Source organism: Botrytis porri, assembly GCF_014898465.1.
Source record: "Botrytis porri strain MUCL 3234 chromosome Unknown BPOR_019, whole genome shotgun sequence".
NCBI classification, from domain to species: Eukaryota; Fungi; Ascomycota; class Leotiomycetes; order Helotiales; family Sclerotiniaceae; genus Botrytis; species Botrytis porri.
In genome coordinates this window covers 558,500-577,621 of record NW_024066093.1, presented here as the reverse complement: position 1 = coordinate 577,621, position 19,122 = coordinate 558,500, and the positions used below count along the sequence as shown (strand labels likewise).

Below are 19,122 nucleotides of genomic sequence, written 5' to 3'. Positions count from 1 at the left end.
CTTGAGTTTAATTAGAAGACAATTGATATTTCGCATGATCTGAATGTTTACGATATTTTGAATGTTCAAAATGGTTTGGATATCCGAAATAATTTGATTGTTCAATATGCTTTCAACATTTGAGCGTCTCTCATTGATCTAAATGGACGAGAATAATGATATAGCTTGGTAGGTGCTTGCTTGCCCTACCATCTGTTTCTCTTTTCTGTGGAGGTTATCCATAAATTTCTAAGGTATCACCTCCTTCTCATCGATCAAATCAAATGTTGCAGCTTTATCCGTCTTCCATTCAACCACCCCATCAAATCGATGCTCGTCCTTCTTCCTCTGACAATAGTTCATCGCCGCGTCTCTAACCTTAGCCCATTCAATTACAGCGGTGCCCAAAGTTTTCCCATCATTTTGCAACTCAACCAATGCCTCTCTCACCCACCCCACACAATTCCAACCGTCCTCCTTATTCCTAATGGGGATTGCCCGTAGTATTTGCAACATGCGTTCGTGATTTTCTATCTTCGCAATCATCACTCGCACCAAAAGCATTTGCGTTGCTAGAAGAGGTATAGACACCTCCTCGTACTTGAATTCGGATTTTCTAGTCGAGGTGGACAAAAACTCCTTAGCGTGAAAACGTGTTCCTCGTGAATCTTCAACCTCCTTTTTAGGCCCGACGATTAAACCCCAATGATATCTTTTCGTTCGAGATGGTTAGCTAACGTTTGAAAAAGAGCGTGGAAGCTGCATTCTTACGTGTCTTCTTTCTCCGACATGGTGGGTTTTCCACCACGAGCATAAAGGGCGATATAGAGACGATGCTTGCCGGAAGGCGTGATTGTTTCAAAGCGTTATTTACTCTTCAAATGGCTGAAGTGAAGTGAGCACTTGCGTGAAATTAAATAGTCTTTTTGGTGTCTAATCTTTTATCAGAGCACAGCAACTTGTCATATGCATAAACTAACACAAGGATCTTTCCACTAACAATGCCCCTGTAGTTTTGTTTCGAGAATATAGCCTAATGTATGAGTCGTCGTGTAGCAATCGTATGGTATGTTGTTCTATCGCGGCTAGATATAAAGGTAATAGCCGGACCGCGGTCGCATACTAGTGCGCGCTAAACGGTTGGGTATTTAGAATTAGATAAGTCGTATGTGTGTACGTTGATTGATCGCCTTGATCTGAACCCGCCTATAATCTAATCGCCGTTGTGAGTTGACATGGCAGTAATTTAGACCGGTGGTATTCTTTCCATTGCTATCGTACTAAATTATTTATTAATAAAAGCTTCAGGGCTTGAGATGAGGGTAGCTCTGATGAGCCGAAAGGATTAGGCATTGAGCTTTGATAGAATGGGCGGGCAATTTCGCCGCCTACTGCAGAAACACGGTCTACTTTTGTGAATGATTGGATATTCATACAATAAATCTCGATGTATAGTAAGGGATGGAATAGAACCTAGAACCCAGTCTGGTTGAAGTACCAGAGGGAGAAGGTCAACAATGGAATATTCTGTAGTACAGGATTGGAGTTCGAATTGTTTATACTACGAATGGGATTCGAAGAATCTAAGGATTGGGAACCCGAGGGTGAAGATACTCCTATAGCAAAGCAGCAATATATTAATTATAGGATTTGGTATATTGGAAGGAATCGAATAGAGTAGGAAGGGATGGTAGAGATAGGTATAAGAGGTAGAGAATTGTAAGGGTTGTAGGGGGTAAATGGGGAGATTATAGAGGTTCAATGATATAATGGGATTTTATGATAACAGATCTAAATCATCTAGGGGGGGATGGGTTTTCTTTGCTTTCCTATTTACCTTATACAATTAGCACCATTTAGATGTATTGCATAGTTAGTATAGCTTAGCTATACATAGACTAAATCGATTAAGACTTTATTACTATAGTAAGGGATGTTTTGTTGACCAAAGAATCATACCTGTATCAGGGATTATTGATACCAAAATTGGGATTGAAACAACAAAATTATCTCAGATAGAAAACGCTAATGTACATCAAAGTGATCATTGTGAATTCATAACATTCCCTAGATTTTATCAACTTTAGCTTCTTATAACGCCAAGTTGTCTCCTTTAGAGAGCGATAAAGAAAACAGCCAGAACTCGCAAATGGGTATTACAAATCGTTCAACATAGGCCCCCAGAAATTATAGTCTTCAAATGCCAACTTGGCAGCGATATTCGCCTAGCATTTCAGCAACCGGAAAAAAGAGATTATAGCTGCCCTCGGATCCTGCTGATACCTTCGCGTGATTCAATGCCATGATCCAGGTAGCGGCCTTGTGTAGAATAGCATTGATGTGGTTTCGACTCAGTAATCTCCAAAGTATTTTTGCCGAATCTCTTCCATAGCTTGTGCGGTAGGAAATGGATCCAAGAATTTGTCAATTTCCTTCTTCCAGAACATATTCTGCGGGTTAACGTACATGGCTGTTGTATACTCCCAATAGAAGGGATACCACCCAGCAGTCTCCCAATCAATGATTCCGACCACTTTGTCGCCGACTGCCAGAATGTTGAAACTACTCAAATCGCCATGTGTGAAGACAGGTAGATCGAGCCAAGGTCTATCCTGCCATTCTATGAGCTCATTCACACCCTCCGGGTTGTTTGGACGAGCTGGAACATCCGACCGCAGATATCGGTGAAACTCATTAGTGTTTCCGAAAGGCCCAAATTGTTCCGGCCCATCAAGTCTTCCATCGTATAATATCCCGCCGTCAACGTTCGCGATATGTGACGTTTTTGGAGTCAATTTGCGCATCTCTGCAACCATCTCTCGAATTTGTGAAAGAATTTTAGCTTGCGATTCGGGCGTCCGAAGTGCCCATCCACGCGCTATTTGTTTTCCACGTATTCTTTCCATCACAATATACGTTATTCCCTTGTGTACAAAAGAACAGTAGATTTTAGGCACTGGAATAGACGTGTGCTCTCCAATGAATTTCATGGCTGACGCTTCAGCCAAAGTTCTGAAAGTTCCAAATTTAACGCAAATTCCTTTGGATATATTGAGAACGCCAGGACCACGGCGACGAAATCTTTTGACAACTGCTATTGCGGCAAGTGTCAGGATTCGGCGGAATCGGGTATTGTTGATTGGTTTTGACGCTGGTATTTCATTGGCAGATTCACATTTCGACTCGACGGTCGTGTTGGTTATGTTGGACATGATCCCCTTCCGAATAATTGAATTTGAAACAAAAGATTGAGCCACCTATTTCTCCGGTAATTTTCAGACAGATTATTGTTATCAGAAGGCTATTGACACAAGGATATGATGCTTGAGAGAAAGGGTTCGACGCCGTTCGTTTGTGTCGAGATGTAGATAAGGCTGACGATTGAGAACATGCAAGGCTACATATAGTCCTCGCTTAGCCTTAGATTGTTTTGCTTACGTAAAAATTGAAATCAGCATGCAATGTTTCGTCGATTGTGATTCTAGCCCAGTAGATAACGCCGCTTCATGGAAGAAAACAAAAATGCGAACTGGTATGCGCGCGGTTCTCTCCCACAAAACGCTCAGGAGTTGATTGTCTCTCCATATTCATTCAAAATCTCGACAATATAATCAAAAGATTGTACATGCTGAACACCGAGGCTCGTATCATGTTATTCGTGGCACCATGCAAGTGAATGGCCATATCCGAAAGATTCGGAGTCACAAAAGCCTTCTCAGAATCACAAGTCGGCTCTAAGTTCTTGTCGGAGTATTCCTGTACCTTGGTCTTGATTTTGATTCGCTGAATAATTCACAAACGCAAGGCGCAGGCAATCTGAGGCTGTGCTGACTCTGCAGCTAAAAGAGCGATCATGTCGGTGAGTGGATATGCCCTGACATAATATACAGCGAACCGCTCGAATGTGTCTGGAGATACACATTTTTGCGTCATTCTCCCAATTCCTTGTAGCTTTAACATATTGAAAAGCTTCCATCCCCTTCCTGATAATCTCTTGTGGTTTAAACACTTGCAAAATAAAGGTCTATCCATGGCAACCCAACACATTTTAGCCTCAGCTGCTCGGAACGCGCATCTACTCTCCATCCTTTCACGAACAGATCATGCACCGTCTGAATACATTCAAATCACACAATACCAATTATCTATCGAGAGTATCATCTCCCAGCAAGAGCAACGAGTAAAAACATTAGTTGCAGCAAGTGCAAAGGAACACGAAGACTACGACGAATATCAAGGCTCCACTGTTAAACGTCTGGCGTACAAATTACGTGGGAGAAAAGACAAATTTATCGAGGTGGGAGAGCAAGAACACCGAGAATGGTTGAATGCAATCCAGAAAGAGTTGGAGGCCAAGCGTCATTTAGGTCATCTGAAAGACACACTCCAAGATATCAAATCCAAAGCTTCGTCGTTGAAACCTTTGGCAGAAGAACACAATGCAGCACAAGCTGAATTGGATGCTCTTTATAATTCTATATTTTCTGGTCCATCACATGATTTTCCAACGGAAGATACGAAGGAACATATTCTTTCTCGTGCCAAAGATTCGTTCAACGAGAGACAATTACTGCTGAGTACCGAGTCCAACGTTTTATTAATCTTGCAGAAAGCTTCCACCGTCATGAACCAGTGCATCCTGACTATGGATTATGCATTACAGTCACCAAATATTAATGCATGGGGAATTGATGGAGGATTCGATCATATGATGGAACGATCTTCTTTTGCAAAAGCTCATAATCTTTCTTCCCAGGTAGAAGTGTTGGTTTCTCAAGCACGACAAATGCAACCAGCTGTTCAACCTTTAGGTCCGATGAACATTACACAAGGAAGCTTAATGTCCGATGTCATTTTCGACAAGAATTTCTCTGACCTCAAAATTCAAGAGAATATCAGGAAGTCCAAGCGGCAGGTAGTCGCAGCACGGTCACGATTATCTCAAGAGATAAAGAATAGCAATGAACGTCTAGTTAACTTTCGTGAGGAAGTTAAAGAAAAGAAAAAAGTTCTCGAAGTGAAAAGGAAGGAGTTACAAGATGAGAGGGCGGCTTTATTTGAGAAGGTGATCGCGAGTGGCCCAATCCCGGAAAGTTCTCAGCAACCAGAAAGCAATGTTCAAGTAGAACGCAGTAATTCTCGGGAGCAAACTCCTCAATTGCAATGGGACAGTCAGCAACATATACATTATTCCTTGTTTGGAGGAGGTTATCAGGAACAGTTCAATGAACCGGAACTATACCGCATTCCACCAGCAGGGACCTATGGCTTTCAGAATTCAGAATCAAACCATCCGCAAAGGGAATTATCGATGCCAGTTCCCATATGGTATTCATCATAAAATAGCCTGTTACTCACCCTTGGCACAGAAAGTTTTTGTTTTAGAATAATACGCGTGGCGTTTGAATTTTGGGAGGCATATACCAGGGACTAAGAAAGGCGCACACAGTCGTGGGTTAACCAGACAGGAGAATATTATATCGACGCTTTGTAGATAATCTTAGAGCTTTTTTTTCTTCAGAAATTGTTATTCAACTTATTCCTCTAATTGGTCACATTTCCTCAAAGCGATTCCAATTATTGTCTTTCATGCTATCTCTCAAACAATGATCAACACCCAATTATGATTAATCTGGGTTTAAAAAGAGGCGACAGGATTCTCCCCCCCAGGCGTGTGTGCTTTAAATTTCCACCTTTTTCAATGAGCAATCTGATTATCATCATCCCATTACATCAAATGATCATCATATTACACATCCACAGTAGCTCTTGGAATGTGGATTCCTAAATTAAGGGATCGAAACTAGCGGTGTTGAACTTCCGAACATATCAGAGATTCCTGTCGATTGATCTTCTATTTGATAACTCCTATTCCAGAGGCAAAGAAACGGCTTTCGCATGAGTTTTTGCAGTCTTTTACCCTAAGTTTGTGCGGCGTGAAGAACCATTCCCTATCTCGTTGGTTGATTCGAGATTCCGAGCTACTTGGTAGAACAGCGCAGAACGTCTGGAACTCGGGATAGGTTTCCAGCTCATTTGGTGGCTTGAATTTGGGAAGTTTCCAATGAGGGCCGCCAATTTTCTTGATAATCAAATGCAAGGTGCCAAATACATCCAAAATAAATTAAAATTGTCCGCTTCTTCATCAATCTCTTCTATATCTTCTCTCTCATTTGATTCAGGAAAATACATCCCCGCACTTATCACTACATAAATCGGGGGGTTTTTTTTTTCAGAAAACGGACTTTACTCGTTCCAACTTCCAACAATACATTACAAATACAACGAAACCCATATCATCTAGATCCAATTCTTATGAGCGAACATACCACTGTTATGGCTGTTACCATTTGGTATACCATTTTTCACTCCATTTTGCTTGCTGATCTTGATATTGTTCATATCTTTGGTCACCGTTACAGTCTCGTTTTGCTTGATCAAAGCTTCTGTTGAAGTCTCAATACGCTTGCCGAGATCTGAGTTGACTTTGCCGAACATTGCTAGTTGTAGAGTTAGTAATTGGGTTGAATTGAGGGCTACATGCATTCTATACCATAGACCGCTTGCCGAACTTCAATTCCCTTCTCTCCAGTAACAGAGCTCAAATGACCAGCAACATTGCTGATAAGGTTATCCTGCTGACCTGGCTCTTGAGCCAACGTCTTCTCCCAAAATATTCTTGGCTGCACGTAGTCTGCATCGACGACTTCACTCTCGAAGTTGACAACTGTTCCTTGGAATTGTTCTTCATCGGGTTGTGAATATTGTGTTGCCACTCCGACATTGTAGAAAGACGATGGGAAGTAATTTTGAGTCCCACCGAAGTTGCCGTTGATAGTAGCAGCTCCGTCTCTGATGAGAGGAGTAAAAGGCTTTTTGTATGGAGCATTGACAGGGAGTTGGACGAAGTTGGCTCCAAGACGATATCTTTGAGTGTCTGCGTAGGCAAGAGCACGGGTTTGGATGACTAGTGCACTTGTTAGAATCGTAACGAAGAGAGGAAACTCTGTTCTTGTTGATTAGAAGAAAATACTTACTAAGATCTGGAGTCAGAGCCCATCCAGGGACAAGATTTGTTGGACTGAAAGCACTTTGCTCTTGCTCTGCGAAGAAATTATCCACATTCCTGTTTAGTGTAATTTTACCGAATTTGCGAAGAGGGAATTCCGAAAATGGGAATGTTTTAGTTGCGTCAAAGATATTGATATGGTAATTCTCGGCTTTGACAGGGTCAATAATCTGTGCAAAAACATCCCACGTCGGGTATTTCTGATTTTCGATATCTTCATAAAGACTACGAGTTTGGAAGTCTGGGTCGACACCAGCCTTTTGATTGGCCTCATCTTGTGTAAAGTTTTTCACTCCTTGATTGGTCTTGAGATGGATCTTCACGTATGTGAATGAACCGTCTGATTAGGTGAATTTGTAGGTGTTGATACTGAAGATGTCGGCGTGTTGGAAATCAACTGGTGTAGCACGGTCACTGAAGAGGAACATAAGGAAGTGAATTGCCTCTTGGTTGTGAGTGAAGTAGCTATGAAAGGTTAACAGTCTGTTATAATAGCCTAGGGGGGTAGAAGAACGTACTCCCAAAATGCCTTGTGATCAGGTAAACCACTTCTTGGGTTCTTCTTGGTTGCATGAGTGAAAGATGGAAATTTTGCTCCATCTCGGATTGGAAAGACAGGCTAATTAAATTATAAGCTTTTGAACTATTCTCGAGTACTCATCCGATTGACTTACAGTGCTGAGAAATAGCCAATCTAAGTTACCTTCCTCAGTTAACATTTTGAAGGCAAAACCACGAGTATCTCGGACAGTTTCGGCAGATTCTGCTCGGCCGGCTACGTAGAGAACCGACAAAATAAATCTGTCTGCTTTCCAACTTTGTTTAAAAATGCCGCGGATGTGACGTCCGAGATGTCGTCGGTGACTTCAAAGTATCCGTGAGCGCTGGTACCTCTTGCATGGACGACACTGAACATGTAAAATTAGCTTAGTTCATGATGAAGACTTGCAATAGATAACGATGAGGAGTGTCGTTTTCGACTTACCGTTCTGGAATCCGCTCATGAGTGATATGTTGGATCAATTCCAAGAGATTGATATCTTGAAGCAGAAGAGTGGCTCTGAGCTGATTGCAATTCTTTGGGTAGATGCTGGCTTTAGAACGGGAGCACCGTTCATCGTCGTGATGGCTGGTTCCGACGTTACGCCATTGCTCTAATAGTCATGTTAGTTCGTCTCATTTAAATGGAAGACTTGCGCTACATACTTGAGCCATGTTGTTTTGATTTTCTCGGGGCAGGTATATGTGATAAATAGATTTTGTAACTGGAGAAAGAACAAGAGAGGGCAATTCTGAGTGGTCTAGTTGTAATTGCAGAGTCTCGTGGGACAACGTTTAATTTATAGATTGCAAGAGTGCATAGCTAGGCTTCTTAGTTTAACACTCCGATATAGTTCCATCACTGTTGAAAATCATACCGTGTAAGAGGCGTGCGCAGAAGCCGAAAGCAGTACCTCAGAAAATGGGCGTGACTCTTCCAATTTTCGAGGCACAATACACCGCCACCGATATTACGGGGTGGGATGGTATAGATTTCTATAAGCTTACCGTTGAGCTGACTTGTGATTTCGTATCTTTTCAATAATTTCGTGATCCTAAATAGCCTTACCGATATTACTTCGCTTTGAAACGGCATGTAAGCTTACATTCATTCATGTGGCATGAAGATGCGGCACAACTTACCGAGAATACGCTTTTCACGGCAAAATCTTGTCACGCGGCTTAGCTGATCATCGTAAATTTCTAAGATGTATCCATAAATGGTTGTATTGAAGCTCAAATATTGAATGATTAGAAACCAGCCTGTTAGGACTGGTTACGCAGGTGCCTGAAATCTCACTGTGATTAGTGGTCGATTTTTCGATTGTTTATCATGCCGCGCTGAGGAAAGCCTCAATATTATTCACGATACCTCAATAAAAAGTCGAGATGAGACTCCGAAATACGTATCATGAACCTGTTATTGTTGAGTGCAACCAAAGCTGGCATCAAATTGTGCATTCAGCCCTATTTACTGATTTGCGAAGATACCCTTTTCATTCGAGGGTCTTTTCTATTATTTCTCTAGGAATAACATTGAATCCGAGGGAGGTCATTGATTATATCTCATTGCTTTCGCTTCATGTTAGCTATGGGATGCACGAGAAAGGGGCTGGGGGACAAGCTGGGATTGCTTCACACCTGACTACTCACCACCCGAAGTTATCAAGCAAGGGAGGCAGAGTCTACAAGTCTTTGAATGATGACTGGCCTGATTTCAAATCAACTTCGAACAAGACGGTTCTCTCTAAGAATAACTGTGAGATACGCTTGGCGAAAGCTGAGTTCCAATGGATCATGCTTACCTACTTACTGAGCCGGCAACCCTTGATACATTTAGGACACGGTCTATACGTGATTATGTCATAGTTTCTATAAGTATTTACTAATGCGAAAATGTTGTCAGAAGTAAATTGCCTCGTGATTGTTCTTGTGTGGAGATATTCTTAGGCCGTACACAGCTTTGTCCCATGTTGCTATTCTGATAGGGACAGTTTGTGAGGAGGTAAAACTTGCTGGATCTTTTCAAGCCTTTTTCAACCACCATTATACCTAAGTCTTACATATATCAAGTGAATGGGAGAACTTACTACTACAATTGAAGGCTTTGAAGCTGGTGTTATAGAAAAGGCCGAAGCAAAATAATTCAAAGTTGTGATAGGCAGAGGGAAGAGGTAGGAACTATTGCTTGCGCTCTTCAGTCATTCATTAATATAAGCTATAATGAGAGGTGTCGTAAATGGCTAAAGTCAGCTAAATCGAGTTTATAGGGTAAGGATTAGGAAACCGAGCAAAAGAGATCATGATTTTACACAAACATCCTTCCTACACTTGTACATTGAACTTCTGTGAATCAGTTCCCATAGAAGTGTAATTCTGAGCGACGTGCCATCTCCTCACAAGATTGAATAGGTAGTCATTCAATAGTCCCCAGTTAACAAGAACTATGATCACCAGTTTGGTTCTTGAAAGAATTGTTTGGGAATTGACGTTACGCATGAAAATATTGCTACTTTTTGACTTTTCAAAATGACAATAATTGTCACCAAAAAACCTGGCCCATAATCATACCATCATGCCTCCAAGATTTACAAGCGATGCGAGAGACAACCTCTAGGTATTGTTCAGACGGTGGGTTTTATTCTGTCACAGCAGGTCTTCTGTAAATGATAGTCAACAGAGAGTCAAGCAGATGGTAAGTTCATAGGGTTTTGAAGTTAACATCTCTGCAACCGCATTAGTGCCGAAAGCCTTTGCTTGTTTCCCAAATGAATTGAGATATTCATTAATTTTCCGTGTGAGATACGATGAGTCCAAGATTACGCACTGTAACGTGATTCAAAATAAACAGTGGCCAATGTAGAGAATGTCAGTCCCATCAAGAGAGTTGTGAAAGCATCAGCTTTTATTGTGGAGAGTGGGGTGCTGTTAAGTGTGCGGTTAGTATAGACTGTCGATATTCAACGACCGGAACATTACAAGATCTTGTGGAACAGATTACAAAGAGAGATACTGCAGTCGTTATCACTTGGTTTGCCGTGTTCAAACTTCAAATTGGTCTGCTGAATTTTGAGCTCCTGACATCATTAAACGAAGTGGTTTCCACCTTGCCTCGACTTCTGCCATGCAATCGCATTCAGATGCATCCGCTGGGCTTCACCAGTACGGTAGAACCGTACTGCAACAGCCCTCTACCATGATCAGTGGCTTTCTCGAACCCGACCATACTGAGCCTGACTGAAAACTGTAGAATTACAACCGTAGATACCTATTGAAAGTTCTGTATATGTGAACTTATTCCGAACATAACATTTTCATAGATAAGTTTCAACTTACAAGAACTCACTTTCAGATACCATCAGATACCATAAGTTCATCCATATACTTCGAGATTCTAGAAAGACAAAAGTTTTCAACAACGAAAGTCCCTTCTTAATATGAAATATCTCACAGATAATCTACTAAAGAATATACAACTTCTTTCATATCCCAAGAACAATCTAACGCACAAAATACCATCTATGTCCCAGACTCTCGCCACCTACGATTGGCAAGAAGCAGACCCTCGCTTTGCCCCTTTACCTGGAAAACCCCGGTGAGTACCACATCTCTCTACATCTACAATATACTAATCAAATCTCCAGTGCAAACCACGTCATGGTAAAGATAGCCGCGGCCCATTACAGCGAAGAAAAAGAGTTCATTGTACACCGCGAGCTACTCACTCGCTGCCAATCCCGACTCTTCAGGAGTATCCTTGGTCCCATTGAAAACTCCAAATACTTCAAACTTGTCATCGATCCCAGAGTTCTCACAGGACTATTACAATTTGCATATCGGGGCCGATTTTGGCTACCCGAAACTATCAAAAACATCGAGATTTTATGGGATCTCTACATATTCGCTGAGAAGAAAGAGATCCCCATCTTGCAAGACGTGATGATGAATCGCATCGTATCCTTCTACTTCAAATCGAACACTTTCCCCACAACGGAAATTGTCATGTATGTATACAAGCATACCAAACCCGAATCCTCGACTCAGACGCATTCAACAGCACAAAGGTTCTTAGCCCGATGTTATGTTTCGCAATCCCTAGGATGTTTCTACGGTTCAAAATGTAGAGAATCAGACACCAGTATTGACGAGGCTTTGCTAAGGGCTGATGGACTTCAATCTGATACGATGAAGGCTATTTGGGAACCGGCGGGGTCTCCGTGGAAGGTGGAAACGGATCCTAGGAATCCGGTGAGAGTCAAGCCCTGTGATTATCATCAGCATATGTGGAATGAGATGTGTCCTAAGTATAGAGAGACGTGTTTTGATAGCGAGACGGATGTGTGAATGTGAGTTGCGGGATGCTGGGGTGCGAATTGAGAGTAACAAGATCAACAGAACGTGTCGGTCGTTCAACTGCTAGGTATGTGATAATAAGATTAGCAAATAGCCAAAATACTTCAAAGGCTTTGACATCCAAATCCCTCCAAGTCGTGGGCAATTTAAAGACTAAACGCGTTCCCAATCTCGGTAATGAACATTTGTGACTTAAAATCTATCCTACATGCTATTAAGTGGGAAACTTTGAGCATCCTAACAACTGCAATCTGGCAAACCGAAAAAGCAATACCCATAATGCCAAACACCAACCTTGGACCCAATGATTGAACTCACCAACGTCCATTCACACCCCCATGCTATCTATTACCCACCATCTGCTGATGAAAATCTGACTCCGCACCGCGCCTAGGTGAACGGTAATTACACTATTAAACGGTATGGTGACCAATACTTGTTATTGTCCCTTCTTTCTATGCTGTTCGCATCGTGTGTCTCTTCAACCTGTTTTCATCCCAGTATCACAATTTTTCTGCTCTGCTTCTTTGTGTCAACTGCCATTTGAGCTGCATCAGCTAACACGCCTTGCACCCCGTTTGCCTTTCCATCTTCCGCATTATCCTTCTTTTGAACTTGACGCATGGTTTTCAGACGATTATTCCAGCTTTTCTGCAATAAGTTTTGGATTCTTGTATCTCTCGAAGTTGTGCTGCCTGATGATTTTTCGTCCTTAGATCCCTTACTTGTATTGGTCTTCTTGTTAATTCGTTAGTCTACATCTTTACTTCTATTTTGGATGTTCTTGGGTTTTACGATCGACTGGCATCGTGTATAGAATTATTCATCTTAAAATTTGATAATCAAGCGCGGAGGTATCGGAAATGGTCAATTTTGCATAGAGGTGGTAGGAATTGTTATAAGAAAGAAAATATATACTGGTCAAACGGCGGTTAGTACCACTGTATTCAAATTACCACCGAAGCTGGACTCCGTTTGGCCACTTGGCTCAACCTTGGAAACTATTCGAAGTCAAGAATTAAATGGTTGTAAAATCGCACGCTATATGAGTGCAAGATGTAGAAATGCAGGATTTAGATTTGTAGGTCACAAAACTGCTGGTTGGGAAATTACAGGTTGTCTTTGCTCAAATCGAACGTCTGTTGAACTCCTGTAAGCACTAGACACAAACGCCTATGGTTGGCCGGAGTTTAGTTCAAGAAGCAGAACAAAAACAAGAAACTTGGATCTCAGACGGCTGATAACGTGCTGCGTTGGTGTAATAAGAAAGAGTCGGCTTCGAGTTCTCACGTTCAGAGTTCTATGGTTATAGTACGTAGTCCATATACTAAATGTATTTTCTGGTGATTGAGGGTATAATGTTTTTAAGCGAAATTTATTGTTTGGATCATTCTCCTAAGCAGCCTTCTTCTCGGCCTCTGGGTGCTCTTTTTCGTAGATCCAGTCATTCAATCCTTTGCGGTTTCTATTGAGTGGTTAGAGAATAGTTGCTTCATATAGGTAAAATGGACTAACCTTGCAATCTCGTAAGCATAGAATTGCATTCTAGGGACTACACAAGGCCATCGTTAGCTTCACCATTCCAAATGACCAGTACAACTAAACATACCAAAGATGGTTGCGTCTTGTTCATATTCAGATTTTGGACTGGTTCTCAACATCGTTCCGAAGTTATAATCCTCCACGGTCTTCTCATACTTCATCATGAAATTTCTCCACCTCTCCTTTCCTGTCTTGCTCTTCATTTCATCCTCATTGATTGTGGCTGCCGGGTCAAGTTCTGGGAAATCCTTCATCAAATGTTCATAGATCTCGTTATCAATTTTTGTGAGTCGGAGAGATGATCCGCGGACTTTTTCAAGAATTGCCCAGTATGTGGACATATGTTGAACAGCTAACTTCGGTGTTAATGGCGGGGTATTTAGAATAAGATCTTGGAGTAACGCCGACCTTTGACTGCGAATTGTTTCTCGATCTAAGAATGTGTCAGTTTCGCGAACAGCAACGTGTATATCAGAGAGTCTGGCGCGCATACAATGGCGGATAACTTACATCTTCAAAATTGTCTGCCTTTTCGGCATCGAACTTAGCAGGTGGCGCACTCATACTTGCGATTGCGATAGGCTATTTGAGAGTGCAGTTGTGGTATTTTTGAGGGGAGAATGTATCAAATAGTGGAAGTTCTGAAGATATGCCAGTTATATGCGATGAAATTCTATGTGGTTCATTTGTGTGAAAGGAAAGAAATGCTTTTCAAAAATCAATTATGACGATGGCGGGGTCCGGAATATCTGTTATTCCGATACCACATTCTGACGACCTCAAGTGACATCACAACCTTCACGGTTGACAGACTTTAGGGACTCTCACCAGAGCCCTCATGTCAATATCTATTAATGTGTTAACTGTTATTGAAAATCTCATTCTGGCACTGAACGTACTTGTTCTAATACACCAACATGATGCTCCCGCATGATACTGAGATCTCTTGGCTCAGGGTCACAGGATGAGATAATCTCTAGGTTACGCAGGCTCCGATCAAAGATTGATGCAACCTGTCACTGTTGACAGAAGAACGATACTTGCCATATGGCAATATCTACTCACCAGTTCTCAGTAGATAGAGTGGCTACCGATTCGTTGTATTTTACATTGGGGGTAGCGAAGCTGGCGGGTATATCTCAAAGTTTCACGGTTACAGATCCATGACCGTGGTGCATTATTTCTTATACATTTCCTAGATAGGCTTCTCAAGTGAGATGAGAGAGTCAAATCTCTCCATGTGAACTTATTTTAAGCAAGATTGTGAATATTCCTGATTCATAATTTGAGTCATGAAATATTCCAGGATGAAGGTTTCTTTTCAGAGCTGTATAGTTTCTTTGATAAGTCAAGGTCGCTGTTTCCATCGTCTACTGAGAAATTGTAAGCATTTGAAACATGCTTTTCTCTTGCCATGTTATTATATTTAGAGGTACTGATAAGTTGGTAAATCGGTAAGCCATGGAACATAGACTAGGTTTGTGTCGAGACTTTTCCAGGAGGAAGATCAATATGAACAAGTCATCAACATTCTGCTATTGAATCTAGAATGTGAAATTCACTAAAGACAAGTCAGAAGAAATTTCATCCATCACTTCATTAGCTAGCTACCTACCTATTCACAGGTTGTGCACAGCCTTGCTGGTATTGCTCGGCTAATAAAAATTTCAATTCACGGTGATCAAACTAATCAATTATTTCAACCAATTCTTCGGCGCATCCCAATAATTCATAAACAACTTAGTCTGAATTACTTCTGGGAAGCCATGGACTATACAGAGAAAATAGGCTCTGGAAACAAGAGATGTAAGCTCTCAGAATAATCTTTTATCCAAATCTGGCTAACAATATCAGTGTCATTACGACGGTCTATTGTAGGGTCAATTAAACGATCTTTGTCTCCTCTCTCTCGAAAATCTGACTCTCCGACAACGTCTCAGACCAGTGGTTGCTCTGTTGAGTCAACTCACAATTCTTTATCCTCACTCAAAGGCCAATCTCTGCCAGCTAGCATCTCATCGAAATCTAGCAGATTCAAAAAGTCCACCTCTTTGTCTCCCAACAGTCATGTTGTCACCAAATCCACTGAAATATTGTCGTCACAGCAAGGTCAACTGCTTTCGAATAGTTCATCATCAGAAGTCACCAAAGCGCGCACGTCGAGGCCCTTTTCTTTCAGCAACAGAATATCTGTGCAATCTATGCAAGAAATCTTTTCACCCAAGAAAGAAACCCCGACTCGTGCAGCATCCACCGCAAGCAAACTTAGCAGATCCCTTTCCACTACCTTCTTTACCGATAATAAACATTCTGTTCAATTACTTAAGGATGTTCCTTCACAAGGAAACAATCAGTTCCTTCCAACTCAAATGTCATCTTCGGCTGAATCGCCCCTTCCTAGGAAACTTCATTCTGCCTCGACAACTCCTAATATTCGATCCTCCATTCAATCTATAAAGGAACTTCAGTTACCAGAGAAAGAGGTTTTGCTGCCAACTCGAGCATCTTCTACATCTAGCAGATATTCTGCAGGAGTATGGGTTCCACCGATAATGAATTACACAAAGCTGAAATCTGAACAACCTCTTCCGCCCCCAACTGCAAAGCGAACGTCAGTGGTTTCATTCCAAATCCCAGAAGGTGTCCAAGTCATTCCCTCACAGAATGATATGTTATTGACTCTTCAACCTCCATCAAGTTCAAGCAAGTCTAATCGCTCGAGCTGGCTATCTGTCTCTCGCAACTCGTCTACAAAAAGCAAAAAACCTTCACAACCTACACGACTTCGGCGTTTAGCATTAGGGCCTAGTAGAGAAATTTCAAGATCTCAACTAAATTACATCTCGACGATTGCCAAAGAGACCACCCTTCCTTGGGATCCTCCATTCGATAGAAATTGGGACCTTTGCGCTAACGATGGCGTGCCTTTGAATTCCAATGAGAGTTTCGAGCATTGTCTTCCACCCCGAATGAGCGACAAATTCTCTCCATTTTTTGATATGCCTACCAAAGTTCGCCGTAAGATTTATTTTTATTGTTTACCTAGTAGCACAGATATTATGGTATCTCTATCCCCTGAATTTGCTTGGAGAAATTGCTATCATGATTACTACTTCACTTCGCCATGGAACGTTCTTGAAATGGTTTCGGGTGCACTGGCATCTTTTAGCCTCATGAGAAATGATTTAATGACCTACTTTTGGACAGAATATCACTTTCACGTTACCTTGACTCCATTTTGCAGTTCAATTTTTACTCCGCTCTCGAGTATTTGGTTGCCCAAATTTTTGGATAGGATTCAACACCTCACAATTGAACTCGATCTCACTCGGTTTGGTGGTAATGCGCTCAAGTTTGCGAGGCGATTTGAGTATAACGTGGAAAAAATGGAACGTCTTTTACTTGATCTCGTCAGTGGTTTGATGCAGCGACGTGGCAGAATGGCTGAGCTTACTCTATTGTGTCGACGTTTCAATGGTTATCGTCCATTTGATGAGAATGATCCCGATTGGAAGGCAGACGAAGTGTTTGGTATGTCTGCCTTTTCCTACATGTTTCAAAGGTCGTCCCGTTCCCTACTAATTCTTCTACCAGAATACTTTCCAAAGGAAGCCATGCAGTTTTGCGATGCAATCATAAACCTTCGTGGCACTGTTACATCGGTCAGAATCGCCGGATTTCCTCTCGATTACGCCAGAACTCTATTCAAAGCTATGTTCGAACAAGGAGAAACCTCTCGTCAATTGATTGTTCCCGATAGATCTGCTTGGCCACCACTTCCTCAACAATATCCAGGCGTAAAGCAGACACCAGATCTATATAGTGCTTCTATTGCTCCGATGTCACCACGATATCCAGATTATCAGGAAAGTCACCATAGTCCTTGGTTGTACGAGGCGTCAGTCTACTCCCTTGAACGCCCTGGAAATAACGATGATCTCCCAGCGAGACCAGATACTTCGCTTTCTGTCACGACAGTTGGTGAACATGTCAAACTGTATCAGGAACTTTCACCACCAATTAATCCGACTGACTCATCTCATAGCCCAGTGAAATCTTTATTTGATTCGACCGAGAAGTCTGCATTGACCTATCAAGTCATGGAGGCAGAGGACCGTAACAACTCGAAACGACATACAAAAAAGCTGAACCCACGAAATTCTAGAGATTTTAGTCCTGGTCACTTCTATCGTCAGATGGAAGAATATCTTGAAGCTGATCTGAATAGTCAAGAAGAACAAACGTCGAGTTTTGCTGTGATCAATCTAGTCCAACAAGGTACAGACAATGCTTGTGATAGTCCAAAGACAAACCGAAGAGAAGTTCTTCCTCCTAAAGAAGAGATTCATCGATCAATCTACAACGAGAAAGACAAAGCATTGCCTAAGCCCTCCAATTTCTCAAGCAAAAGAAGATCGCAATTTAGTGAAAGACAAATGCCTGATATTCCAGAGAGTCCTGTGAACACAACTCGCATTAACCCCTATACTTCCACAGCGGAAATTAGACCAGGAACACTAAAAGTACCAAGTGATCTCCACTTGAAACGTGTTCGGGCTCACATAGGAAATTCTATGTTAGGAAGCGATGAAGGCCATATCAATCCCCCATCCCCACCATCTCCTGGCAAATTTACTGAAGTAGAAACCTCAACAAAGTCTGACGACAACTGTCTTGTTCAGAATTCCGCAGGGGACTCTCGACCAAAAGCCTTGAAAGATAGCACTAATTATAGTTCGCCTCACCCTTCTCCACAAAATGTCAATGATAATATACAGGAGTCGGTTCTCGAAACGCCAATCGACCGAAGTCTACTCCGCACACCTTCACCACCTGCAAGACCAGCAACCGCCACCTCTCCAAATACTTTGAATAGTATGAATGAACGTGACCCCAAATATCTTTTAAGCATTCGAGCTCTTCAATCTGCATCTACATCGACCGATAGTGTCATTAGATCTCCAGCAAAAGTTCATAGGCCAGTTTCCTTAGTACATCCGACGACCTGGCCAGGTTTACCTATGATATCTGCACCAGCTCCTCAGAGAAGTTTCACGAGCACGGGACTGCAGACACAGAGGAGTGAGTCTGCTGAGGCAGATTCTAGGAAATTGAGATTTTTGGGTTGGATGCGACGAAGTGGGTAGGTTGGCGGAATGTTCTCATGATTCTCATGTTTTTCTTCGTGATGAATGATGATTTGGTCTTGGTCTACTACAGTGGTGGAGTTTGTATCTTATGATTATGGCATTGGATTCTGTGTTGATTGTAATGTTTTCTGTCTTGAGTAGGTATAAAAGGATCTTCAAAAGTTACAAGTCCAAAAGTTAATGCATACATGAAGTTTGAAACGATACCTAGTCACCCACATGAATTCTTACGTGCATGGAATGTTTCAGTGCACACTTCATCATCTAGTCACACCAAGTAGTAATCTTACAAATTTCACCCAATAACATCCAAGGCCCTGATTCTTTGGCGACGAAAGGGATTGAGAATCGCTTATTGCTCCTGGGCAAGAGGTCAATATCGTTTTTGTCCATTCAAAACTGGGGTGCAAATCGATCCCAACTGCTTTGGCTAAATCTACCGCGGAAGGTCTGCAATAGTTTCGATGAAGGGATAGCGTCTGAACTGAT

General features: G+C 41.9%; 7 protein-coding genes across 7 annotated transcripts; 3 read left to right on the top strand and 4 right to left on the bottom strand.

Annotated features, from left to right (window-relative positions):
- Nucleotides 1-228: 228 nt before the first annotated feature.
- Nucleotides 229-770, bottom strand: EAF01_011122 (uncharacterized protein; the record flags this gene model as incomplete). The annotated part of the gene is made up of 2 exons (XM_038919379.1): nt 229-691; nt 751-770. 2 exons carry the CDS (start codon nt 768-770, stop codon nt 229-231), a joined length of 483 nt encoding a protein of 160 aa, XP_038765250.1.
- A 1,560-nt stretch (nt 771-2,330) lies between these two features.
- On the bottom strand, nt 2,331-3,191 carry EAF01_011121 (uncharacterized protein; the record flags this gene model as incomplete). Its single annotated transcript, XM_038919378.1, has 1 exon — nt 2,331-3,191. One exon carries the CDS (start codon nt 3,189-3,191, stop codon nt 2,331-2,333), a length of 861 nt encoding a protein of 286 aa, XP_038765249.1.
- An 818-nt stretch (nt 3,192-4,009) lies between these two features.
- Nucleotides 4,010-5,320, top strand: EAF01_011120 (uncharacterized protein; the record flags this gene model as incomplete). Its single annotated transcript, XM_038919377.1, has 1 exon — nt 4,010-5,320. One exon carries the CDS (start codon nt 4,010-4,012, stop codon nt 5,318-5,320), a length of 1,311 nt encoding a protein of 436 aa, XP_038765248.1.
- A 959-nt stretch (nt 5,321-6,279) lies between these two features.
- EAF01_011119 (uncharacterized protein) lies at nt 6,280-8,263 on the bottom strand (the record flags this gene model as incomplete). Its single annotated transcript, XM_038919376.1, has 9 exons — nt 6,280-6,479; nt 6,533-6,946; nt 7,017-7,343; nt 7,419-7,513; nt 7,567-7,667; nt 7,723-7,742; nt 7,841-7,956; nt 8,034-8,200; nt 8,255-8,263. The coding sequence occupies 9 exons, from the start codon at nt 8,261-8,263 to the stop codon at nt 6,280-6,282; spliced, it is 1,449 nt and encodes a 482-aa protein (XP_038765247.1).
- A 2,846-nt stretch (nt 8,264-11,109) lies between these two features.
- EAF01_011118 (uncharacterized protein) lies at nt 11,110-11,932 on the top strand (the record flags this gene model as incomplete). The annotated part of the gene is made up of 2 exons (XM_038919375.1): nt 11,110-11,183; nt 11,233-11,932. The coding sequence occupies 2 exons, from the start codon at nt 11,110-11,112 to the stop codon at nt 11,930-11,932; spliced, it is 774 nt and encodes a 257-aa protein (XP_038765246.1).
- Nucleotides 11,933-13,175: 1,243 nt separating this feature from the next.
- Nucleotides 13,176-14,154, bottom strand: EAF01_011117 (uncharacterized protein). Its single transcript, XM_038919374.1, has 5 exons — nt 13,994-14,154; nt 13,892-13,916; nt 13,551-13,835; nt 13,457-13,493; nt 13,176-13,406 (listed from the first exon to the last, which is right to left on the bottom strand). The coding sequence occupies exons 1-5, from the start codon at nt 14,045-14,047 to the stop codon at nt 13,337-13,339; spliced, it is 471 nt and encodes a 156-aa protein (XP_038765245.1). The 5' UTR covers nt 14,048-14,154; the 3' UTR covers nt 13,176-13,336.
- A 1,095-nt stretch (nt 14,155-15,249) lies between these two features.
- On the top strand, nt 15,250-18,630 carry EAF01_011116 (uncharacterized protein; the record flags this gene model as incomplete). Its single annotated transcript, XM_038919373.1, has 3 exons — nt 15,250-15,289; nt 15,338-17,014; nt 17,078-18,630. 3 exons carry the CDS (start codon nt 15,250-15,252, stop codon nt 18,628-18,630), a joined length of 3,270 nt encoding a protein of 1,089 aa, XP_038765244.1.
- Nucleotides 18,631-19,122: the final 492 nt, after the last annotated feature.